Genomic DNA, 27,215 nt, shown 5'->3' with positions numbered 1-27,215 from the left:
GTGTGGGTGATCTAGACAAGGCAGTCCTCTGCCGTTGCAGAATGCTTTTGACACACTCAATCAGTTAAGAGCTGGTATTGGTGCAGAGAGGAAAGTAACATTTTGGACTAAAAAAAGTGGGAAAAGGGACCTCAGAATATCTACTTCTACCGTGAAAACAGCAGTGATCTCACAAGGCCTATTATGTTTGATACAGAATTTAGTGGCCATTAATACAAAATTGTTGATGTAGCCAGGGTGACTTCACAGAGTTTCACAATGTTGTTCTTGTTGAATATTAGATAGTAAAATGGGACCCAGCACATTGTGCAGGGCTTTGCCCACACTTGTTTTGCAGGGCAAAAATGTCTGGGAAAGATTCACTTGCTATTTGAATTACAGGTGAAGGGTGCTAATAGAAGTAACCTTGTGGAGGTTGGAATTCTGCAGTGGTGAATTCCCTTAAGCAGACTTCTTTAAACATCTTCCAGGTGGTGTTCAAATAAAAATATGTAACTGTCTTCCTGTTCTTCAGTTCCTGTTTTCTAAAATCTGAACTGGCAGGAACTGGGATTTCAAGGAGATTTTGTTCTTTTTAGTGTTTGTTTGGCGTCCAGTGAATGGCAACTTGATGAATTTTCAGTCTCTTGTGCAGTGTCATCCTAAAGGCTTATTGTAGTTGCAGAACTACGAAGAAAATGGATTTTATCAGCCAAAAAAAAATTGAAGTTTTAGATAAGGTAAAGATTACAGGTAGTTTGAAACCTGATGTTCTAATCCAGGTTTTCAGTTGTTAAGGCCTGAGGACCTTGAAAATGCTATTTTACTTTGGGTGTTAATTATAGCACCTGTAAACACTTAAAATGTGCTGTTCAGTGGGATTCTGTGTTGACTTACTATATTACTTTGAATGATTTTAAGGTGATGATTTGTACGCCTCCTCTGAAGTGAAGGTAGTTATTTTACAGCATCAAAATATTTCGGTACTGAGACTTTATAGATGAATAAAGAGTCAGTAATATGTTCTTTATTGCAATCTCTGAAATAGGTCAAATATTCTGCAGGGTGTGGGAAAAAGTCTATCAGGGCAGTAAAGGAAATTGAAATTAATTTCTAAATGTTCTAACCCTTATTGTAATATTTTTCTTTTCTGTTCACTAATTAGAGGTGTGATGCTAGTGGTTAGGCCACTGAAGACATATTTTTGGGCAGCTTGTAACAGTAATGTGTTTCTTTCAGTTCGTCTTAATTCATGCCTGGATCAAATGAGAGAAGTTTTGGCAGAGTCCATACCAGAACAAGCAATGGTGCAAGCAGTACTGGATACTAATTTTGATGTACAAAAGGCTTTGAATCTTGTGCTTTCACAAGGCAGTAAGCAAAATGTGAAGACCAAGAATAAGGATGCTGTGATTTTAGGAAAGACTACAAAAGGTATACTTATATTTAATTGCTTACATTGAAGGTGATTCATTTCTATCAATGGTTAATTTGGGCTTTACAAAGTGCAAAGTCACTTATCATTGCAATAGTCATTTCTTGGAAAATATTAAGACTGATTTACTATATGTGTGTTCTAAAGCATATAAAGGAAAGATCTTTTCTTGGACTAGAAGTCAAAATAACACCTCAGTGTCAGTTTAAATTCAAGCTGTGACCATATGCAGTTCATGATAGTTTCTGATTTATAATATGTGACTTAACTGAATTAATGCATGTCCTTAAATTTGGAAAGCATTTTTAAATTTTTAGTGCTTTTTGTTATTTATTTAGTAAACTGACATCTGCCATCCACAGTATCTCCCTTTTTGGGTAGTGACTATACAACAGCTTTCTTACTTTGATTTGTACTTAAATATTTGTAGTCTTTACTGGCATCCTCTGCTGATTCTTAAAATTCATTATTTATTTCAGTAGATACCTGTAATTTAATTGTTGAACATTCCTTACCTTTGGATGACACTTAGTAATTAAATGCCTTTTCATGTTTCTTGATTTTTTTTTTTTTTGTTGCTGCTATCAACTTTTAAAAAATGGGATATTTTGCTGTGACTGGACTTCTATCTGAAAACTATTGGCTATTGTAAGGTAAGGAGACTTACATTGTTGTCCAGAAATGTGTGTTGATACAGACAATGTTTCTTGTGCAGTAAACAATTTTGCTGACAGCACCAACAAACCTGGGTTTGGAAACTTGACAGCCAAAAGTGATTCAGCTCTTTATTCTTTAGCTACAAATTTTGAAAAATCCAATATACCTTCATGTGAAGAGAAAGGATTGAAACCCTCTTCACTTGTTCTGTCACCTGCGTTCAGTGATGATTTATGTAAAGGATCATTTCGTGAACTTGTGAATAAACAGGCAGAGAAGCAACTACCAGAAAGGGCTAATGCAGTAAGTTTAGTTCCTGACAGTCAAGATGTTTACTCTAGCATAGGAAGTAACTCATTGAAATGCAAGGAAACACAGGACTTGAAATCCTTGCTGATGCAGAACGTGGCTTTTGATTCTCTGAGTCCTGAACACAACATTCCTCTTGTTTCCTCAAAAACTTCTGATCATTATGGTAATGCAAATTTTTATAGCTCTCGATGTTTAGCAAGTGCTTTAGGAAACTTGGCTCTTGATAATGAAGTCAGTTGTACTGTAAATAAAAAGAATGAGCTTCTTGAAAATTTTTCTTCACTTGCTCAAATTAAAAAGCAAGAAAACCCCTCTTCAGACATGGCTGCTATGCCAGTGTTAAGATCTGGAAGTACGTCATTGGCTGACTTGCTTCAGGAGCACCAGGAAAGCAGTACTAGCCACTGTTACTCTTTGGCTGATCTTTACACCCAGTCAACAGCAAGTCTCACTGATAGGAAATTGGGAACCTCATCATTATCACAACTAGTAAGTCAACCCCAAACTTCAGGTGGGATGCCAGAGCTAACAGGATCTTTGTCTTCTCTAGCCCTTTCCAAAGTTTCTCCGGTAAAGGAGGTTGAGAATTTGTCACTCTCAGATTTAATAGCAGAGACTATTGAAATAGATAAAACCGAGCGAAGGACGGACTTGCCTGTGCGCGATGTAGTTGAATTGAGGCCCTCCCAAGGAACCAACATTGATTTAAGTGTCCTTGTAAAAAATGCAGGTGTATCTACAGAGAAAAGTGCAGTAGGACAGTCAAATATCTTAAGTCCTGAAACAAAACTGGTAAAAGAAAAAGAAGGAAAGTGTTCTGGTTTTGCCAAAACAATCAGAAAATCCAAAAAAGGGCATGGTCTTAAGAGTCAGGACTTGTCCCTTTCATGGATAAAGGCGCTGCGTGCCAGACCTTCAGCTTTTGCTTTAACTTTGTGCCTCCGTTATCCTCCAAAGGCGTATAAGCGGTGCACAGTTGGGATACACAAAACTTTCCTATACAGTAGACAAGTACAAGATGTAAAACCCAAGGAAACTGGTCCTACAATTGCCATAACACCGTTTGACTTCAAATCAGCATCTCCTGATGATATTGTGAAAGCTAACCAAAGAAAAGCTTTTACAAGACAGTGATGGGGAACTATATCAGTGTTGATATTGCATTATATTAAAGAAATTATATAGAACCTATTTATGATCCAGAATTGATTTTTTTAAATTTTTTTTTAATTGACATGTTACAGTTCTTGCTGATAGGTAGAAATTTGTATGTGAACATTTAAAGTGTCGCACTGAATATCTTAATTTTTGCATAATTTTCACTGACAGTTTAACATTTTTTAACTTTTGGAAAGCTTTGAACTTTACTATACAGATACTGTATGTACAAAATTCTGTAAACACCATTGGGCTTCTTGAAATACTGCTCTAGGTGTTGAAGATATAGTTCATTGGAAAGAACAGTGAATTATTATTTTGTAAAGTAATTTACTTTTGCTATATGGTGTATAGTTTGGGGAGCAGGAACCTCAGTTTGTATTACAACTCTTTTATTAAATGTTCTTAAGGTTAGATTTTCTGATAAAGGTATGTTACTAAACTTCCAGTCTTGTAATGGATGTTTCCAGTCAGTGTCGTTATTCAATCTTTATACTGATCACACTATTACAACAGAAATGCCTTTAGTTTTTAAAAGCCTCAAGGACCTCAGGTTTTGACAGCTCTGGTTGTGGTAGTACATGTATATTTTTTGAGAGGACCAAATTTGTAGGGGAGCAAACAATTAAATTGTTGTTGTGCCCCTGTGACTCCAATTAATGGTCAGAATGTGATATCCAGCATTTTAAACCAGCATTTTTATAGGTATGTACATGCTGCATGTATTTCATAAGAAGTTTCCCTGGGATTCTGTTGTTTATTCTCAAGTCTTTCAGAGAAGAACTGAAATATTGGTTCTTTCACCTGTAGCATGAGAGTCTTTGCTCAATGGAAAAAAAAATTAAGGCAAAGCCTAAGTGCTATTTGTGTCTGCCTCTTGTCTTTTTTGAAGAAAACTTCCTTTAGAAATGGAAATGCATTCTCTTCTGCTGTTTGCACCCATTGCTGTTACTTTGAATCTTTAGATGAAAGATCCAAGTCAGAACATTCTGGACTTACTGTGGTGCCCTGTTAATTAGTAGCTGCATGTATGTTTTAACTTTCCTTTTAGTACACATCATGACCTCTAATATATTTCCAGTGTCATTGTCAATATTTTAGATTCAGAACAGCAATAAGTTAAATAGAAATACTGCTGCAACTAGAAACATGTATGTTCATACACATATGCTAAACTTGGCAGCTAGTATGAAACAGTAAATACAAATTTCATCTAGTTTTAGTCTAATGTTTGTTGAGCATATTGCATCAAAAATAAGACAAAGCCTTTAGGTTTATTCCTGAGTTCAGGTTGCACAACGATTTTGTTTGTAAATACAATAAAACAAAACATGTTCCAGTTCTCTCAGGTACAAATTTAATGGTCTGTATATTTTGATTGTTTGCCTAGTTGATGCATTTGTCATTTAGGACTAAGAACAGTGTGATCTTTGACCTTGTGAATGAAATTAATGTTTCTTTCCCTAATTAATAAAAGTTTTATATAATGACAGTGCTGCAGTGTATGTTCCAGTTGATGTGTTCATCTCTCCCAACCTATTTGAGTTCCTTTAAAGGATTAAGTAATGAAATCCAGTGTACATACTGTGGTCTGATAAGTTCATTATCAGGAGCATAATTGATTTTCTGAGAAGACTTTCTGTAGGAGTCCAGTGGATACTGATTGTAATACTGGTTGTTTTATTGATTAGTCATAATAGCAAATTCTACTGTGTCAAGAATATGAAATGGTTTTCATTGTTCTGTTTCACTGCAGTTAGTCCAAGCTTTACTTTACCCTGCTTAAAAATCCAAGTCTGTATTTCCTACTGACCAAAGGGTCCTATTAGCAGAGTTTGTAATTGAAGCTCACTTTCCCCATAATTGTGTCTGTTTTTCCAGTAGATACATTCTAATTTTTCAACATAAAATATAAGTGCAAAGTTTGGCATTGCCATGCCTATTATATTTGTAGGTGATTTTGCTTTCCTGTGTTTCAAATACTCCAGAGGCCTTAATTAATGTCAGTAGAGATTTCTAATACGTGTGAGTCTTTTAAAATTGAATACCTTTGCTTTCCCATCTAAGTATTTTCTTATTTTCTCTGTCTAGCTTCTCTTTGGTTTTGGTCTGTTTTCTCATTCCCCTGCTGCCCTTATTTGCGTAAAACTTCATAGCATTTGTAATAATTTTAGAGCATGAACTGGACATACAGCTAAATATAGGTCCTGTGGATACCATTGGAACAAGTAGCAGGGGGCAATGTGTAGTACTTGAAGCTCAGGTTTGGCGTAGTTTTCATGCAGGTTAAAGCTTGAACAAGTGACTGAAGCCAAAGAGCATCAGCATTGCGTGTTTACCACGGCTCTTACTGTGGGATTGTTACCTAAGTAAACAACTTTGGATCTTGTTAGGTAGCTAGATTTTCATATATAATTACTTTTTCATTGGCATTTGACTGTGGCGTTAGTGGTCATGAAGGAGCAGTATATGCTGTTCAGTGTGTAAACAGTAGGGAAGGGATTTTCCTCAGTTTGCAATCCTGAACCTGAAGTAAGCCTTGAATTAATACAGACCTGCAGGCAGAATATTGGAGAAGGTACCTAAGTGGTGGATAAACCTGAATTCTGATTAATTTTCAGCAGAGATTTATTTTCATGCCTAGACAATTTTCTAGTTTTGTTTTCTAAACAAGAAGTATTGTGTCGCTATATTTGCTTTTTAAATTAAACAGGTATTTTAATAATTTCCTTGATTATTCCTTTAATTCTTTACTGAACAAGGTTTGTGGTATCAAGGACAGTTTTAATTGTGTTAGAATACTGCATGATATGGGATGTGGCATTTTTGTGTAAGAGCTGTGTTTGATCTTTGCACTGAAAGGTTTGTGCCTAATGAATGTTAAAATTCTACTAAACTAAATCTGCCTGTTCTATGCTTGACATGGTGAGCTTATTTTTTTAAATTTATGTATATAATTCCCTCCCCCATCATTTTGCAGCTACTGTGTATCTTTGGCTAATAGGGGTTAATTGTGCTACTTGTTCTGGAATTCACACATTAACGTTGCAAAATACTTGTCTGTGTTTGCGTATGTAGAGAAAAAGATAATATTAAACTGCATAGACATACTACTTACTAGTGTATACTCCTAAGGCATTTAGTACATCAAATTTATTTTGTGCATAATTTTTAAATGGCTGCTGACTATTTTTAATACAAAATTGACTTCTGGATGTTGCTTTATGTATGTAAATAAAATGCATATTATTAAAGGACTGAGTTAATTACAATTTCTTGTTAACATATCTGATAGAAGTAGAGTTGAATGTTCTGTAATGTTTTTATCTGTTGTGGAAGCAGACTCCAGTTCTTGCCTAGGTTTGCATGGGCATTCTTTGCACAGAAGATTGCTGTGGAGAAAGTAAGGAAAAAATCTATTTGGACAGTTCTCAAGATCTTAAATTTCTCATGCAGCAGGCTGCTTGAATTTCTAGAACTGTTGCACAATAGTATTCAAAGTGTTATTTCTAAGAGACTGATTGGTGCAGGGAGGTAGTCTTTGCAGCCTTGTGCTTTGCCCTGTTTCCTTACTGTGACATTCAGAAATGTTTTTCTCTAGTCAACAATTTCCAAAAACCTGTACTTTTGCAGAAAGTTAAACAGCAACAATTACTACTGCAAAAATGAATATCTGGACAAAAGATTTGTATGAAGATAGAATATGGCTTGTTTTGATAAGATATTGCTTTTTATGAAGCATATGTAGTTTATTGCAATGCCATTATACAAGGGCAGTAGTTTACATTTATACAAGAGCTGTAGGCTAGGGTTATAAAAACAATCACATACTTTTCAAATACAAAGTATTCAACTTCACAAATTCTTAAAATGTTTTTGTATTAGGTTTGATTATGGATCAGTATTTCAAGCAAATATTTCATAACATTGTAGTTCATGTAGCAAAGGTAAACTTTCTAAAGTGCTGAAAGGGGGTGCTTCTCTGTTTTTTGGGTTGTTTGTTTTTTTCCTTTGGGGTTATTGTGTTGTTCTATTTTTTTCTTTTCTTTTGAAATTGAGTTGAATTTTTATGGATATCTTACATGTGGGTTTTTTTGTTTCATTTTCTGGAAATCTAGACAGCTAATAAACATAGATTTTTATGCCTAATTTACTGGGTCCAGACTTCTAATTAGACGATGAGGAAATATCTTTAGTCTAAGTTACTTGTCTTTACTGGAGAACAGTGTGAGGAAACAAAAAGCCAATGGTGATTTATTTGTTTATTTAAGTGCCCTCTTTTCTTCCCGATTTGTTGTCTCAATGCAGTTCAGTGGGAATGGGTTTCTATTTTAGTGTCACTGTATTATGCAGCAGTTGCTCCTTTGTGTCGTCTGTTCAAGAACACCATTTCACCAAAAAGTAAAAGCTAATTGCAGTTTGTGATTTTAGGTGATTTTTGAGATGAGCAATCTATATGAAACTGCTCATCAGCTTCTAGCATCATCATGGTTTGTAGATTCATTACATTGCTTGCTTAAAAATGGCCCATTAGAAAAAAATTTCAGTGACTTCTGAGGTATGGCAGTAGTTTGTTATAATTGATTAGTATGCTTAGTGTTGGTAGGATTCTTTTAGAAAATAACTCATTGCCCTATAAGATTCTGATAATAATAAGACCCGAAGGTGACTATAACCTGTAAAATGGTTGTAGTCTGTAGAGATTAAAATGATATTTAAAAGAGAATCCTTGAAGCATTTCTTAAGAATTAGACTGATGAAAGCATAGTGAAAATTATTTGACTCTTTTTGTAATGAAGTTATGGGGAATTTAGAGTTGAGTTGCTCGTGAAGTGTTTACTCATCATCAGTGAGGTCCCAGCTGACTTGGAAGCTTGTGAGCATTGTCCCAATCTGCAAGATGGGCATTAAGGAGGACCCCAGAAACTACAGGCCTGTCAGTCTCACTGCAGTGGCTGATAAAATTATAGAGGAGATTATTCTGGGAGGTATTGAAAAACATCTGAAAGACAACAGTCAGCGGTCACAGCCAGTATGGCTTCACAAGAGGAAAGTCCTGTTTGATTTTGTTTTATGGCAAGGTAACCTGCCTAGTTGACCAAGGGAATCTAGTTGGTGTAATCTTTTTAGATTTCAGTAAAGCTTTTGATACTGTCTCTCTCAGGATCCTTCTGGACAAAATGTCCAGCAGGCAACTGGATAAACACATCCTGAGATGGGTGAGCAGCTGGCTCCTAGATCTGGTACAGAGGTTTATAGTGAGGGAGGTGACATCAGACATCTCTAATGGGACTCCATCCTTGGCTATGTGCTCTTCAGCATCTTTATAAATGACTTGCTCATTATCCCTTCCAGTTCTTTGTCCCAGATGTTGGAAAAGTTACAGATGATGGAAAACTGGGAGGAGCTGTTGACTCCCTTGAGATCAGGCAGAGACACTTGAATAAATTGGAGGGTTCAACAGTCACCAGCCAACTGAAGGTCAACAAGGGGAAAGTGTCAGGTTCTGTACCTGGGGTGGGACAACCCTGGAAGTACAGACAGACTGGGGAATGAGATGCTGGAGAGCAGCGCCGCGGGAAGGGAACTGGGGGTCCTGGTCAGTGGCAAGTTGAACATGAGCCAGCAGTGCCCTGGCAGCCAGGAGGGCCAACCCTGTCCTGGGGGGCATCAGGAACAGCAGCACAGCCGGGCAAGGGAGGGGATTGTCCCTCTCTGCTCTGAGCTGGAATGGCCTCACCTCAAGTGCTGGGGGCAGTTTTGGGTGCCACAGTGTAACAACATGAAAGGATTAGAGAGCATGCAAAGGAGGGCCATGAGGATGGTGAAGGACCAGGACAGGAATCTGTATGAGGAGCAGCTGAGGTCACTTGGTCGGTTCAGCCTGGAGGAGACTGTGGGAAGACCTCATCCCAGTTTGTGGCTTCCTCATGAGGGTAAGAGGAGACACAGACACTGATCTCTGTGGTCACCATGACAGGACCCAAGGGAATGGCCTGAGGTTGTGTCAGGGAGGTTTGAGTTGGATATAAGAGAAAGGTTTTTTTCCCAGAGGGTGGTTGGGCACTGGAACAGGCTACCCAGGGAAGTGGTCACAGCACCAAGCCTGACAGGGTTCAGGAGGTGTTTGGACAATGCTCTCGGACTCAAGGTGTGACTCTTGGGGATGGTGCTGTGCAGGGCTAGGGGCTGAACTTGGTCCTTGTGGCTCTGTTCCAACTCGGAATATGCTGTAATTTTGTGATTTTTGTCAGTGTATGGAGGTAATAGCTGATGACGACAGGCATTATTTTTATATTTTGAGTCTTTTTATCCATAACATGATAGAATGAAAGCTTAATGCAGTTTTCTCTTTTTTGACTGGTGGCATATATTCTTGACATGTGTAGCATTTCTCAGGTATCCCTTGTTCTAGTATTAGTGATATTCAGAGATAGCAATTTGAAACACAATCTTATAGTAAGTTGTTCTCACTGTAGTCAAGACAAGCAAAGATTTTTTTTTTCAGGAAATGTAGCTGGTATTTACAGGTCCTCTGAGAAATCTTTCTTTAAATTAAATTTCAAAAAGGTATTTATATGAAAATGGTACCCTCGCTGAAAAAGATCTGCATTTTCTACATTTTCGTTTCATTTCTGCATTTTTTTTCCCTAGCTAAACTACGTTTTCATTTCTTTTTCTTGTGTTAGTGTTACAGAACAAACAGATACTGGTGATTGAGCAAGGTTCTATTCCATTTCAGGCAACATTAACGGAATTGTTAACCACTTTATGACATTAAGATTTTTGATTTTAGTGATGCTTGAACAAGAAGGAGGTCAGATGTCTGTAAATGTGCAGTCCTTGCAGGAAATAAAAAGTGCTGTGAACTGAGTCTGGTTGGTTTGATTATTGTTGGGGCAGCAAGGAATCTAGAGTTGAGTTGTCTGTGTTGGGGCACTGACTATTTTGTTTTATGGTAGTTTCTCAAGAATAGCACCAAGAACAGGTCTATTTTTATAAATATTTAATAAGAAACAAGCTTCACAGTAAAGAGTCATAGTTGAAAGTAAGGCACAGGAAGCTGAAAAGCCTTACTCATGACATGCCAGATAATCTAGGAATAGAGCACATGTCTCACATTTAAGTCTAGGTTTGTAGATATTGGGCTTTACAATTTTCTTTCTCTAATAGAGAAACAGTTAATAGATGTTAATAGAGAAACAGGTATTTCTTCACTGGCATGTATTTTTGGCTTATTCTTTTTATTAATTCTGCATGTATTCTGGATTTTGACATAACTGTTACAGGTGCTTACCGTGCATTTTGTTAATGTTTCTTTTCATTTTCTGATTTTTTTTTTGCCTCTCCCGTATAAGTATTTTCCTTAATTTTTACTTTACACCAGTAGCAGTAAAAAAAATGAAAAAAAATCACACAAAGATCACCACAGCATGACTTGATGTAAATGTCTCTTTCTTTTCACTCAGTTGAATGCAGAAAGATTTGGTTTTGGTTCAGAATGATAGGTATTTCTCTTTCCATGGACAAATACTTATTTGTCTTCTGTCTTTTTATGTTGCTGATGGACATTGTGATAGCAGTTACTTCCTAGTGCAAAGTGTCAGAATGCAGATTATTGTGCTTTAACAGGTAACTTTTATCACTTCTGGTTGTGGTTAATGGACAAATGAAGTTGGGAGCCTTTAATGACAAGAAAACCCTAACCAAAACCAGATAAACTGATGCTTTTGGATTTTATTTATAGGGAGAATTCCAAAGAAGAGCAAACATTCTGAAGTTCAATGGTGATGTACAATATATTTTCATTAGATTTAGAGTTCATCAGGTTTTCCTGTTATTTATCATATCAGGCTCTGTTGCTTTGATATTGCTCATTTGAATGATCCGTTGTTTATACATAGGTAGCTCAGAAGTAGTTTTTATTCCCAGCTTCAGTTGGTGGTAACTTTTCTGTAAGATGACAATTCTCAAATGCCTGCCGTAGAGCTGAAGACCTGTTGTACTTAATTACACTGAGGTGTGTTATGCATTTGGTCTGTGACAAAGAAAATGTGTTCTTTTCTCGATGGAAATGCTTGAAATCTGACATGATATATCTTAAATCATGGAAAGTAAATGAGAATTTTAAGACTTCCGTGTTTTGGGTAAGAAAAATACATACACAGACTTTGTGAAGTTGCAGGATCTTGACACGGAGGTACTGTGTGGGTTTTAGAAAGGAAGTGGCTTATTTCAGGGAAAAATGTGTCACCAGCCATGAAAAGCTTTTTAAAATCCTTTGAAATACATTTTTTAGATTCTCCTCATACATATTATACACCTACACTGGAAAAAGTGACACTCCAGGCTTTTTCTGAGTTTTCCTTTATGGTCCTCTAACAGTAGTTTGATTTATTTTTGTTAGGACAAAGTGTAAACCAATACAAAGTTAGTAATTTCCGTAGCTGACTGTATTGTGCATGAAAATTGGGTGTTTTGTTTGGAAGCTAAGAGAACTTGGATGAAACTAAAAATTACTGTGTCCTTTTTGGAACTTCAGGATTCTAGAAGAACCAGAGATCCTGGGGAAACTCTAGCTTTACTTGTTCTTGCAAGTGTTCTTCTATCTCAGTCCATTCAGGTCACAGTGAAGATCAACTATCGCTTGATTTTCTCAGTGTCTTTAGAAGGTAAAGTGAAGAATTTACTAAATTCTCAGGTGGGATTGCTGGATTGTCAGGAAGGTATGGTTGGAGTCAGATTATTTTTTTAAATCTTGTGTTAAGGATGAGTGAATTGCTGCTGTAGTGCTATTATGTATCAATTTAAAGATTGTAAATCCTACCTGAAGTTTGCACTTGTGTCCTCAAAGCAAGGCTGTTGGGAATGCTGACATAGAGTGCAGACATTGGGAATGCTGCATGTTTTGCAGTTGAAAACTAATGCATTTCACTCTAGAAACTAGTAAGACATCTAAGAATTGGAAGTGGCATATCCAATCCACAATAGTGGGAGCAAAAGAAACGGATGAAAATACATTACCTACTGGTAAAAAGGAGCTTGATTTCTGAGTTGAAACCTGGGAAGATTCAGAAAATAAATTAAAAAATAAAAGCCAGGATGGAGTTAAAATGCAAGCTTTAAACATAAAATTACTTCACAATATCTGTTCATGCTATCTTTCACTACAAATACTGTACCTTCCCTAGAAAATTTGTGTCATCAATGCAAACTTAACCTCTACAGTCTTCTGGATGTGTTTCTGCGGTATTGTGGATGATTCAAAATTGTTACAAAGCATATTAGTTGAATGGTCTAGTGTATTATGGCACGTACATATCAGACACAACAGAAATGCCACCACTTGTGTGCCTGTAGTTACACTTGTACTGTTTTCTTCTGTGACAAGATATGAGCCATTTTTCATCATCTCAGCTTCTGCGTTCGCAGCCTTTCAGTCTTCAGCATGGACACTTAAAAATATGTGAAGTACCAGTTTCCTCTCTTCTCTTATACTTGTGGTGGTTGAAATGGCCATTAAAATTAAAACTCACGAGTCTACTGTCAGGAATTAATGCTTAGAATGCCAAAAACTTGGAAAACTAGCTGACTTTATTGTGGAAAATACTTGTGTCTGCAGGAGTTTTAATGCAATATTGTCAAAGACATGGAAGAGCTTTTACTGGTTGTTACTTCAGATCTTTTTCTATATTTTTACTCCCTATAGAAGCTCACCCTAACTGGAAATTTTGTATCTAATTAATTCCAAAATATGAGTTGAAGTTATTTTGGGTACTCCTTGTTTGAGTCCCTACTGCAACTTTTTGTGGTTTTAGAATCACATTTTCCTATTTTTAATGTTTTCCTCTTCCCTATTGCTGACCCACATAAACAGGAAAATGACTAACTTTGCTTGTCCACTAGGCGAGATGGTGTAACTGTATACACCAAGTGCTCTGCTTGAGTTGAAAAAAAGAAAAAAAAAAAGTGCTACTCAAAGATCTTAAACATTTTTCAAGGCAGAAGTGTGCTTTAAATCTGATGCTTTTGATGCTATTTTTATTATAACATGTAAGTAAACAAACTATTACAAGATTGTAGATGCTATCTGTGTGCTTACAGGTGCTACTGTAAATGTGAAGTGTAGAGAAAAATATGAAACAATGAACTTGAGTGCATGCAAGTTCCTTTCTAAAGTAATGACAGAGATAGAAATGCACTGGTTCAGGCTGGCAAATGAATTTTTTTGGGCATTGATCCACATCTGATAAATCTTCCAAAGCTTGTCTAAAACTATGGACTGTACTTTACTATATTCAATTTTGCTTCTAAACTCAGATATGTGTCTTTTTATAAATCAGTTTGTATCTCTGAATTATTTTGGAGGTGGAGAATAGGGCCTCCAGTTTTACGTTTCACATTACACCTATATACAGGTTGTTATTTTCTAAATAGGGGTCATTCTTTTTCAGATTATGGTAATATTTGGTTTTAATTTTTTCTAGTCTTAATTAAACAAGTTCATCTTTGATAATAGTGGAAATCAGATAAGTTTGTCTGGCACCAGATGAGTTCGTAGGAAAATGTGGAATAAATACATTTTCAGAGTAATAACATATATGTGTTGCAAGTATGGACAAATAATGCAGATAATGTAAAACATGCTTTAGTTAAAAAGGGACAGCATTTTTTATGCTGCAATGTGATACAATTTTTATAAACTTTTCCTGAATTTTAACACAGAATGTAGGGTAAGGTAGGGTTTTTAAAGTTTTTAATTTTGCGTTCCTCAAATGTGTCCTGCTGTGCATGTCAAGTGGTTTTTTTGTACCTTGCTTACTTTAGCTTGGCCAGTATCTGTGCTCTTCCTTGCAGTGGTTTCCCTGGTAAATACACCTAGAGTTTATTCTAGGATTTTATATCAGTTAGCCACTCAAGGGCCTACTGTCAAATAAATCACCAAAATAACTGTAGGTTCTCTAAATCCTTAGCAATGTTCATTATTGCTGGTAGAATCTATAATGTATTCTTTAGGGAGATATGTCTTTCTGGTATATAGTCTGTTGTAGCTAGGTGTTTGTACAAACTGTATAGCAGTGGCCCAAGAAAACTTTGTGGCTTTTCAGATAGCTTGAGATTAGTCTCTAAATTTGTAGTAATAGTTGGTGTACTTTTTTCAGCTGTATTTTTTTTTTCTGCTAATATGTTGGTTTTGATAACGCAGAGGTTCTGAACTGCACATAAATTAAGTACCTTTAGTCAGCCTACTGAATTGATGAAGCTTAAGTTTGTTTTGGTTAGTTAGATTCAGAGATCTTTAGCGGTTTCACACGCAGCATTTGAATATTCTTTGGATTGCCAGTAAGATATTTAAATAAGAAAGAATGCTAAAGTTGTTTTTTTTTCTTTGTATTTTTAGTAGGCATTGCCTCCTTTTCATTTCTGACCTTCCTCAAATGCACTCCATTTATGAACAGGACAAGATGACAGTGTGGCAAACTAATTCTGTTTATTTAGGAAATTAGTAGGATGCCTTCAATTAGAATTAAAGGAAGCAGCAAAAGTAGATGTTGAATTAAGCCTGTTGATCTTACAGTGAAGACAAACAGAATTTCACAATAACAAACTAGAAGAAAATTATGTTGACAGTAAAGTATGACTTAGTAGTATCAAGCTTCTTTATCTGAGAGTTTCTGTCTCAAGCTCTGAGAATGTGATCATACTCTCCTGTAGATGTATTTGGTTATTGTCTTTTGTTAAAGAGAGCTACTGTTGAGTAGGTATGTGTGTGTGATAATGGAACTTTCATCTGTGTAGCACTGAGGACAAAACTGAGCTTGCACTCTTTCTTTCCAGAAGGCAGGAGTTGCTTGAGTTTAGGAGGTACATGCAAAAAAAAGTGTCCTTTAAAGCACAGGAATGTCTAGAAAGTCCACCAGCAGGAAATACTAGTGGTGATGGAGCTAGTTACATCAGAAAAGCTGAGCTTTGAATGCAAGTAGTGCGGCAGAATAAAATACTGGTTCACCAGCATAGCTATGAGCAGTCAAGGTCTCTTCCAGTTGTGAGCAGTCACATGTGGAATAACACAGCTTCATGTACCCCATTATGTTATGGACAAATTACCAAGGGCTAGTAGATGTAAGCTTGACTGGACTTAAAGCCTCATTTGCCTTAGTTTCTCTTCTGATGTTCCACCACGATTGTCAGATAGTATTGAGAGGGGAAGGTGTTTAGAGTGGTATCTAATGAAAAATAGGGAAAGCATTCTACTAAATAATAGCACATTCTGAAATGTAATCTCGAGCATTGAACTGTAGGTTGTGAGCATATTATAGCATATTGATCTAGGTGCATCTACAATCTTTGCTATCATGATGTAAGAACACTGAAAATAAAATTAAGCTGGAAGGAGGAAATCTTAAGTGTTTTCCCCTGGTATTATGTTTTTAAAATTGAATGCCTCTACTTAAACTGTCCCATCTACACAGAAATAATTTGTAGATCTAATATTTTACAAATTATTTTAGGCTGAATCTAATATAAGAAAAAGTGATAAACTTAAATTAGCTTTTCTAAAATTTCTATGAAAGAATTGTGATCCTGCAGTTATTTTTTTTTAAATGCCCCCACTTAATGTGTTGATGTTGAGTAATAATGCAAAATTGAACAAATAGCATGAAACATCGTCCCTTAATTCGAAATCTTGGAATGGTTAAGGTGGGCAAGAGTAGGTTGATCAATATTAGTCCTGTTTGGAGAAAAAATGCAAAGGAGAAGCAGCACCTTGCTAATTACTTTTCTTGGTTCTCTTTAAGTGTTTTTGCTTTTATTGCTTTTTGCAATTATTTTTCATTTAATCCTAGTACAAGAAGCACTGTCAAAGGGTGTGTGTTCACTCAGCATGTTTCCTTTGAACAGATTGTGTGAAATGTTTAGCTCGACTTAATTTACATGCGCAAAGATCAATGTATTTTTAATTCCTTTTGTTTCTGATTTGTTGTTTCCTAACATTTATTTTTTCTGAATGGTAAAAATTTGAACATTTAACATTTTTATCTTTAATGTAATTGTTCAGGTGGCTTTTAAATGTATGCATTTAACTGCTAAAGATTATTTTTTTAAAAATAAAGTCACTTAATCTATTATTTAACTTTTTAAAGCTTTATACATTTTCACTAGCTGCTTAAGTTTTGGATGAAGAGATTAGATGGAATAGCAAAAGAGGTAGAATTTTCAAGTTACTGTACCTTTGAGCTATTCTGTTTTTAAATACCATCTCTCGTACTCTATCATATTTGGCTACACCTGTGGTAATTAGAGGCTTATCAGCTCCTACGTCTGGGAGTTCTGTATTGGCATCTGTCACCTGTCAGAGGTACCTTTTCCATCATTCATGTATATTATTATTCATATGAACTATATGCAGTAGTCAGATATTTACCTTATGTAAATTCTCTGTGTGCACTGCTACAAATACCTGCTCTGAAAAAAACTCCCGTTATCTTGGGGGCGCACGGACAGGCCCTGTTCTGTGAGAATGCTGTAAAAAGGGAGAGCAAGTATTAGATGTGATATCTTAGTTCCTATTTCACTTCTTATTCTTGGGTTCACTGAGCTAGCGGCCTTGCACAGAACACAACTGTTTCTGAAGATGAGCTTGTTAGAATGCCAGTCTTGTGTTTGACTGGTTTTGTCCTCACTGAAGCTGCCTTCCAGCATCATTACTTCCATCTTGGTTAATGCTGTCAGCTTTTTCCTTGTCAGTTTCTTCAGTTTATTAAAATTCTTCCTGATCAAGAAACGCTAACACTAAACATTGTTTTTTGACAGTTTGAAAAATGACTGCGTCTAATTTATTTGGTTAAAATAATACCTTTTAATGATTTTTATTTTGAGATTTAAAATAGCACAGTTGTTTTCACTGTATCCGAAAGAGTTTTTTTGGTGGCAATGATTTTTTTTTTTGTTCTTGCACCTAATTGTAGTTTTCAATGTAGAGAACTGTAATACTCTTTGGTACATTTTTTATATTATGACTATTTAGAGTATTATTTATGTTTCAGAAGAGAAAGTTCTGGAACTTTATTGGTCTTTGTTCCTTAGTATCTCTTTCTTCTGTAGCAGTTTTCATTCTTAGTGAAAGCAGCACAATGCCCTGAAACAATTCTTCTGGAGTTCAAATCTCTGCTATGGCTATGGACTGTGGAATTCAAGAGGCATTTAAGTATTTGTAGCAAAAATGCTACTTTAGGTTTGCTTTGAGTCCTATATATGAGGAAATACTGAATGCAAATATGGTTTGAACTGAGGCTCACACCCAAAGTTGGTTAGTAGTTATAGTGAAATGCATTTTAGTGGGAAGGTTGTTGCTTGCCTAAGTAGAAGGGAAAAGCCCCCCAAAATATCTAGAGTCTAAACATTTACTGTGCTGTGATTGGTGTGACATGATACCCATATGCACAGTTTCTGTCATTTAAAGACTTTGTATTTAGTTTTTGCCAGATCCCAGAGAGGTACCCTAACTACTGACTTGGGAAAATGTCTCCATCTATCTTGTCTAGGAGATAGTGGGCCTGGCAAGGATGATCAAGAAGTCGCTTTCATCAAACCAAAGCAAAACCCCTTGAAATACAAAGTGTTCCATGTTGGCATACACTCCACATCCACAGCAGGTGTTTCCAAATAGGGAAAGAGTTTCAGTTTACCTTTAGCCATTTTAGGAAGTTCAACTAGAAAGTTCTGTGCCTCTCATTGTAATTGGCAGTGCCAGCACAGCAGCATGGATTGGGCTCGGAGAGTGTAACTCAAAGCCTGTTGCTGCTCTCATTGGACCAAGAGCCAAATAGCCCACCTGAACTGTTAATACTAAAGAGAAAGAGCAAAGAATTTCCACGGTTTTCGAGGTGTTATAGCAAGTAGGAGACTTGTCTCTATACTGTGTTTGGCTTTGTCTTTGTTTTTTTGTTTTTTTTTTTCTTTCTTTATTAAAAACTTTTTGCTTTTTCAAGACACACTAGGTCATGCCGTCTCGCTAATTGATTGTAGCCACTTCTCTGCAAGGGCTGGACCCTCAAAAGTATTGGGAAAACCCACAGTTCCACATAATGTATTTCCATCTTTTCAGTACCATTTCTGCGGGCAATCCTATGCTTCCACTCCTAGTGTCTTTACCTTTAATGAAATTCTAGTAAATACTGTTTCTTCCTTTATCTTATTTATAGATGAAGATAAAGCTTTCAAATAAAGCTTTCATATATGGGAGTATTCAGGTGACTTTTTGTAAAATATATAAGTAGAATATGTCTATTTTTTGTCTTTTTAAGGGAAAAAAATGACAAACTGAAAGGGGACATCTCAGGATTTGCTGTTTGATTACCATAACCTTGCAAGCAGAAATGCAAAAGTCAGTGTCAGTCAGTGAGTTTCTCCCTTGTACTCATGAACAACTCCTTTTTTTTTTTTTTAATGAAATGCATTTGTATTTCAATTTACAGTAAGGGATGGGTGTTTGTGTATACACAGTATTACGAGTAGTGGCTGTAGTTCTGGACCTTGATTTTTTTTTTTTCTTTTGACCTCTTCTCAAGTTGCTGAACACTTGCTTCTTTAAAATCACATCTTACATAAGCCCCTGAACTGCTTTTTTCAGTAACTGATAAATTTTGGATATTTGATTAGGCTTTTGGCCTGCTGAAGCCACCAGTCTTCTGCTCTGAAATGTGCCTTCTGCTGTGGCATTGCCTTGTGCTGTCTGCATTGCCATCCCTGAAGTCATGGAGAGGATACAGAGTGATTGTAATGTCACCAGCAGAGTGAGAGGGTTGAGAATTCAGAGAATCTAAATTTAAATAAGGCTAGTCTTCAGCTAAACTTTAACTAGTCCTACCTAGAAGTTCTTACCACACAGAATTTTTGCCATTTTCTGGAACTTAAAAACGCTAGAAATAATTGCAGCTTAAACAGTCATGTGGGGCTAGTGAATACATTTTCTTCTGCAACTTTGAAAGGCTGCTTTACTAAGTTTCTGGAAAAAATTTGCAGAATGGTTGTGGAAAAGTTAAACAAATGTAAGATGATTTTACTCTTTGAATACTGTCAGTTTGCTTCTGTGTTTTTCATGTTCACTGTTCTTAAACTCCTGTTTCATACTGAAGTAGTTTTAGTGCATAAATAAAAGTTGTGGATCAGGAAAGCTTTCTTTTTGTAAAATGCTTTGCACTCCTTCAGTACAATCAACAGAAATGTACTTGCATAAATAACGTTGACACGTAAAGAGCATGATGTTGTTTCTGAATTACGTGGATGATATGCAGGCAAATAGCACCATCCTCTGGCATTATAACATTAGTTATGAATTAAACCTGAAATTGCTATTTGTTATTTTTGGAAATTCGATATAATTGTAATAGAATGTACATATTGTACTTTCAGTTTTACATACTCATTTTGGGCCAAGGTTTAACAGAAATCCTGGTAATTTGCATGGACTCTGTGTTATGTTCAATTAAGTGACTGGCTAAAGGGGATATCTTTTTAGGGTTATCCTGTCCATAGTGCTGACTCTGCTCTTTACATGACCATTTATGGTAGGAAGTTGCACTTCAGAAATATCAGACTGAGCTTTTTCTAAATCTCAGTGAAAGACACAGTCATTTAAGAAAAATTCGTTGAGTTAGAAAACACCACCAACGACTTATGGTTGTGTATCTGGGGGAGAGTAAAGGTGCTGTTACAGAACAACTGCAAATGTCTAATAAATTATTTTTACAGGAGATCGTAGCTTCAGTTACAGATTGAGAGTGGGTATTGTTGGCATTGCTAGAGTGCAGAGCAATACACCTCCCACAAATCAGGTTTCAGTAGTTACAGGATGAGTTGTGCTGAGTTACAGTCATGTGAAGGACTGAATTTTAGTCCATTAGAGCTATAAGCATGTAGCTATGAGAAATATCACAGGGACATCCTTTTGAAAAACTTGGTGGATGAGAAAGTTGCTGTTTTGATTGCTGAGTTCCTATTGGGCTTTACACATTTTATGTATCGGAAACATCAAAAGGAGACGGCTGATGTTTGGGTACTCAAAAAGAAAACATGCACTGCCCCCCAGTCCACCTTTCTGTGCAAGAGATCTCTGTTCTTTTAAAGGGGAGGTGTTGGCTTAGTGAAACTGGAAATCTTAAGAGTTTTGCTGTAGCGTCAGTGCCTGTCTTTTCCCTAACAGATTAACCATGAATGCAAACTAGACTAATTATCCGTGTTCCTGGAACAAAAAAACATGGATACATGTACCAATGGTCTACATATAGAACTGGTCTCTGCATTTCTTTGCTGTCATGCGTTGCTTAAACATAATTTCATAAAAAATGGAATGTTACATTAAGCATCCAAATATAGAGACTTGTAAGTTTAAATTGTGAAAATGCTGAAAGCTCCCAGCTGTAATAGACATGAGGAAATTCTTTTATATAAAAATATATACTGTTCTCTGAGTTGTGTTTCTGTGGCAACATTGGATAGTCTGAATGAAGTGTACACCATTTGATATAATGATTGCAGTAAGGAGTCACTGGGAAAAAATAGTTTTAATAGGTAACATTAATTTTGTGCTGCTTGCAGGCTTGACCATGTGTAATTTAAGTAAGTCCTGTTGGCCAGAAAATTCTCACAGGAAGATGTTTGTTTCAGGTGAGAAGAGCAAGAGAATGCAGCTGTAACTGACTGCTGGATTCTGTATCATTTGGCTTCATTCGGGGAGGTAGTATTGATGGCAAGAGACATGGTGAGACTCCAGAAATTTTGGCTGTGTTTCAGACAGGAAAGAAAATGTGTTGTTGCCTTGTTATAACACATTCCATTCCATCCATCTGAACTTGATCTAACATCTGTGTCATTTCTAATCCTCTAACTCGTCCAGTGCTCAATTATTTTCTTGAATTCATCTTTGTGCCCTAAACACAGTATTTATTTTCTCATGTCATTCCAGGTCTTTTATTGCAGTTCCATTTTTTTCTACATCATAATTTCAAACTCCTTATCTAGCCATTCTTAGTTTCCTACCTATTTTTTCAATCATTGGCCATTATTATTTTCCATGTTTGCTCTTTTCCAGACAGAGTTTGCATTTGCTTTCTGTTCTGCTCATTTTCTGCTTCCTTTGTTCCTTTTAGCTCTGCATGTAACTTGTCATGTGGCCTCTACTTTCTCCTCCTTATACACAGTTTTTCCTCAAGTTGGGTTAGTCACTAATACTTTTTTTTCATGGTCACTCTATCTCTCATTTCATCTCTGCTTGACTGGTTTTCATTCTTCTAGTCTTTGTCTGTCCTTGATAATCTGTGTGTCTTGCTGCTTGCCAATTTCTCTATATAGTTTTCTTCTCTTATCCTCCAGTTTTGTTAGTTTTTATGATTTATCCAGGACAAATTTAAGCCTCCAGTTTATTGATGTGGTAGGAAACTATGGAGACCACAGGAGAGGTAGAATTTGAATTCAGGTGACACAGTTGTGCCCAGCCTGGACAAAAACGGTTGCAGCAGCTACATACCGAGTGTTGAAGAAGTGTTTCAGGGATTTAGTTTTTAAAACTTAGGGCATAAGAACCTGTACAAACCATTTGCTAAGGCAGAATCAAGTGGGTTTTCAGAATGTGGAAAGATTGCTTGAAGAATTTAGTTTATGCAAATAATGTGTTCCTTAGGTGCCATTTTAAAAAATCTTACGTTGTATCTTTTATCTTCCAGTTTGTTTGTTCTCCCTGTTTGGAAGTTAAAAAAAAAAAAAAAAAAAAAGGTCAGCCCCAGGCAGGAGCCTCTCTTGAACAAATTAATTTTTGGACTAGACATGTCAACTTGCTGAAAGCTGCAAATATTGAAAGTAAAGCCAGAGAGGTGAGGAGTGCCAGCTGGCTGTAGCAGGCTGCCAGCCCTTCTGACTGTGGCTGCTGCACACCTAATTGTTACAGCTGCATGTAGTGAAGCAAACTCTTTCTGGAACTTCAGTCTTGGGGTAGCAAGTTGTGCTGTTTGTGTGTTGTATATCCCAGAAAACTGGCTCATGATGCAGAGACTCAGGAATATCACCACTCAATAACCTGCTCCATCTCTCTTCTCTCTTGCTGTATCAAACCTTAAGAACAAACCAAAAAAAAAAATCTTGTAGTTAGGTGCAAGTGAGCATTTTTATTTTCAGCATTTTTCAGTGAAAATGCTACTCCCAGTTTCATGAAAAAAAAATCATATTCACCATCTGAAACTTTGCAGAGAACGTAATAGTTATAACAGCGAGACCAGGTTACCTGGAAAGCCCCTGAGTGTGGTTTCTATTAGGAAATAACCTTTCTTTTAAAAAGAAAAAGTTCAGTGTTCCTGTTTGGAGAATTGTTTTCAGTAATATCTTTGGAGAATTGTTTTCAGTAGTATCTCTCGAATGGCTGTGTCTCATCACTGAGTGGTGACTTAGCAGGTTGCCTTTTCTATTATTTTGGACTGTTGCATCATTTTTGGAAATGCTGTGGACGTTTAGTAGCATCCACTTGTATATTGTGGTTCATAGTAGCATAATGTCATATGGTTTTCTAAAACTGAAGATTTTGAACTGGTTTAATGTAATGCTAAAGTTTGCATATGGGAGGAATTCTGTCAGTTGAAGTTCTCACACATGCAGAATTTGCCACTTCTGTTGCATCAAACGACATTTAATTGATGGGCTATAGGGATGATGCACTGCAAATTAGATGCAGCCAGAATGTTTTAAAGGTTAGGAAGCTGTCTAAATTTAGGATACCTAGGATGTTCTGAGCTCCATAGTCATGTTATGTGGTGGTACATTGCTGAGAGTCTTGAACTTGTGATATGTTCATAATACTGATGCACAGTACCAGTGCCACCAATGATACAGTGTACTGCATCCCAGTGCAAACTTAACTAGGTTTTTAACTAGGCAAGTTACCACTATATCCTACAGCATTTGCAGTAGAATTCATGAGTGTCAAATAATTCAGTTTAATTATAAAACCAAACCAGATTATTTTCAGAAGCATATCTTTAATTTGACAACTTTTTGATATTTCCTTATGTTATTTTTTTCCCATGTGCTGTGACATTTGAAGGGATAAAATTCTACTGTTTTTAAGGCAAATGAAAAAATTTATTTAAAGGCTTAAACCTCATGAGGTATATGGCATAAATAGAAAAATATAAACAGCTTCAAGTTTTCCAGTGGGTTATGTGACATGACGGATTTATTAGATATTAATATAAACCCATATATATTTGGGCAAACAGGTGATACATGCTTCTGAGCATGAAATCATGTGTAATTTACATCTGGTTGACTCACTTGTATAGTCCATATTTGAAATATTTTCACAATTATAGGTTCTTAAAAGTAGTTTAAAATCATAGCACAGCATATTGGTAGGGAAGTATTCTCTTGAGAGGCACCTTGGTTAATAATTCTGCTTTTCAGACAGAACTGCGTCTTCTCGTGATGCGTACCAAGCTCAGGACATGGTGCACAAAACCAATGCCCTGTTTTCTTTTATGTAATTGGTAGCTGTTGCTGTATAGTCAGCAGACAGAGGTGTAAGTGGCTTGTTTGTGGTTATATAGAAAGTCTGTAGCAGAGGAAAGGATGCAAACCGTATCTGGTAGATTAGAAAGCGTGGTGTTGCATGGTTGGTTTTTTTTTCATGGCAGTGCTGGTTTAGACAGCATTAGGAGGACCTGCTTAGGGAACTTTATTCTGCCTGTCAAGTGTCAGTTAAATGTAAGATCCTCAGCCCCATTCAAAATTGAAATAGTATGCGGCTGCCTTCAAGTGAACATCCAATTTTGAAGAGAGAAGAATCAGTATAACCAATGAAAATGTCGAAATTATGAAAGTGAAAAACTTACTACAAGCTGCCTACAGTTAATTGGAACATAATTCCCTTGAGGATGTGATCCTTGGCCAGTGCTTATATACCATTAGTAGTTGGTTTGTGAGTAGACATGGATTTATTTAAATTGGATTGCCATATGAAAAAGCATAGGTTTGAGACATGCCTGACTTGACATTTGTCTTTGTTTTCTAAGTTGAATTCAGGGACATGAAATGTTCTGGTTCATTGTATCAGAAACAGGCTTCTTGTGCAGTGGGGTAGTTGAGTAGAAAGTTTCAGTACCAATTTACAGTTTGGTGAGTGAAAGACCACTTGGGAGGAGAAGCTTCTGTGTATAGGAATGGAAAACAGTGTCATTGTTTCTCCTATTGGAAAGGTATGGTCAGTGTGGATTTAAATACCCAGTGCTAGTGCGCATTTCTCCAAATATGTCAATATCCATTTGGTATCCACCTGTATTTCTTGCTGTTTAACAGACTCCTGTTTTCATTTACCTCTAAACTACTTGGGAACAGACTAGCCTGTCAGTTCACTCTTCCATTTACTGAAACCTTCCATACCTCCAATAGAATTGGAGAAAAGATTAATTTTTATCTCCCTGTTACTTTCAGTCTTAAGTATGTATATGAACCAAAACTGAAAAAAGGATTTATCAAGCCTGTTATGTTTCATAATGTAGCCAGAGTAATATTTTGATTTTTATGTACAGATCTTCTTACAGGTACTGCTTACAGTCAGTTTTAGAAAAGAAATCTGGAGGGACTTGCTCACAGTAAAGGGAGGTGGTTGACTAAATCTATACACTTCTGGTATTCCATCTTGAACGTCTAGAGAGACTGTATTAATTTTTTAATACTATTAAATAATATTTAATTGAGACTGTAATTTTACTTCCTTCGTACATATATATTTGTCTATGTCGTCATCATCATCATCAATGTTTATCAGCCTGCAGGTACTTTATTGTGCCATCAGATTTTGGGGTTATACTGTTAAAAATTTTGAAGTTGTATTAAGTGACATTAGTAATACTTTTTGACTAAGTCAAAAGTCTTAAGTCAGAAGACCAACTGGCAGGTACAGGAAAGGTAAAAACACAGCCAAGAATAATAGAAGAGAACTTTCTCAAGGTGTTGTACACTCTAGTTATATTGAAGTAATGGCAGTGCAGACCTGTCTGTTCTCTCTGGTATTAGGCTGATCCCAGTTTAGTACTGAGACAAGGTTCATCAGTACACTTTTAGTTTTGTAGTGTTTGGCTTATTTAGCCTAGGTACTCTGATGTCAGTGCAGTCTAAGTACCAAATATCTCTTCAGAAGCTAGTTTGCTTAAAATAGGCTGGAAGTTTGGGTTTCTGAACATTCTGAATTGTGAGAACTGTCATGCTGATATAGCCTTTAAGGTTTTACTTTAAGATTTAACTTTTATTATGTATAATTGTGTACTATGTGTTTCCGTGGAAGGAATTTTTTTAAGTTTTCCTATTGTTATGTCGATCACTGCATTTACATGTAGGGATACACTCTTAGATTTACTTCTTGCATTGCTTAGAGTAGTGAAATGTAACGAGATATTGGGACTTCTTTTGTAGTTGATGAAAGATGTATCTCTTTTTATTTTATCTGTACTCTTGATTCAGGACTCATACTGCTATTGAATTACCTAGGTATGTGTTTTAGAATGTCCAAATGGCAGTAGACATGAAGAACTTTATGAAGGCCTTGGCAAAAATCTGTATATCTTTATAATCCTTTCCCTTCAGAAGCTGATTTTCCACAGCTGCTCTTGTCCTAATCAGATTGGGATTACTGTTTCTATGTTTTTTTCTGGGTTTGTAGTACACTTCAGTTGCCATAGGGTACCCTGCTTGTAGATTAAGAAGTGTTTTAATAATTGTATCAGCTTTGTGCATTGACTTCCTTTTAGTTATAAGGTGCAATTTAAGGATTTGCATGCAATCTGTTAAGTGCCGAATGGCTTTTGCTTTGCCTGCTAGAGCAGATAAGAATTTATCATGAAGTTTTCTCCGGTTCCCTACAGATTAGATAGTAAAGTATACTCCTTTCCCAGCCTTCTGTCCTTTGTAATGAAGCCATAATTATTAATCTTTAATGGCGCCTGCAATGCATAAAAGACAGACTTGGCCCTTATCTCGAATGTGCTGCTTGATTTTATTGTACTTGGTTATAAAAACACTGAAGGCAGAAAATTGTATTTGATGCTTCTATCAGTAGTGTTACTAATAATTCTTGCCTTGCCTTTTCATCTGTTTGAATGTCGCCATTCTGGGATTATTTCTATGGTTTGATTTGTCTTTATATGATCCCAGTCTGCTTCCTTGCTCCACCTATGCTTTTGTATTTATTTAAATAATTACTTAGTATTGTTACTTATAAAACTGAAATATATATATATAAATAAATAACCACCCAAACTGTCAGCTTTAATGAACTGTTGTTTTCCTTTCTCTTGTTCTTTGTGGTTTTAGTTTTGTGCCTTCTTTCAACTTGTTGTGTTTCCTAAATTCCAGTTTTAAAGTTTTTTTTGTCTCAAATACTCCATTTGTTGAATGTATTTAGTCACCTTGTACAATTTAACTTTGATTCTGTGTCAAACACTGCAGCATTATTTGTATAGAGTAAAGCTTAGTTTTGAAACTGATTAGAGAAGATATAGTTTGTAAAATCTTTGACTTTCAGAGTAATAGATTGCAAGTTATTTTCAAGTTATATAATATTAATTTTTGTAATTTCTTTCAACTAATCTCATTTCAATTTAATTGTGTTTTTTGTAATTATTAATTCCTT

General features: G+C 36.1%; 1 protein-coding gene across 2 annotated transcripts in view; it reads left to right on the top strand.

The window, feature by feature from the left end:
* Positions 1–27,215, top strand: part of HBS1L (HBS1 like translational GTPase) — a 60,363-nt gene that overhangs the window by 5,614 nt on the left and 27,534 nt on the right. Inside the window, exon 4 of one of the 2 annotated variants that reach the window (XM_066315432.1) lies at positions 1,219–1,413. In XM_066315432.1, coding sequence (XP_066171529.1) covers positions 1,219–1,413 — 195 coding nt within the window. Of the gene's footprint in view, positions 1–1,218; positions 1,414–21,282; positions 21,306–27,215 lie in introns of those variants that run through there. The other variant, XM_066315433.1, reaches the window with a different exon arrangement.

The sequence above is a fragment of the Sylvia atricapilla genome, chromosome 3, assembly GCF_009819655.1.
Source record: "Sylvia atricapilla isolate bSylAtr1 chromosome 3, bSylAtr1.pri, whole genome shotgun sequence".
NCBI lineage: Eukaryota > Metazoa > Chordata > Aves > Passeriformes > Sylviidae > Sylvia > Sylvia atricapilla.
This window is presented reverse-complemented; position numbering and strand designations above follow the sequence as displayed.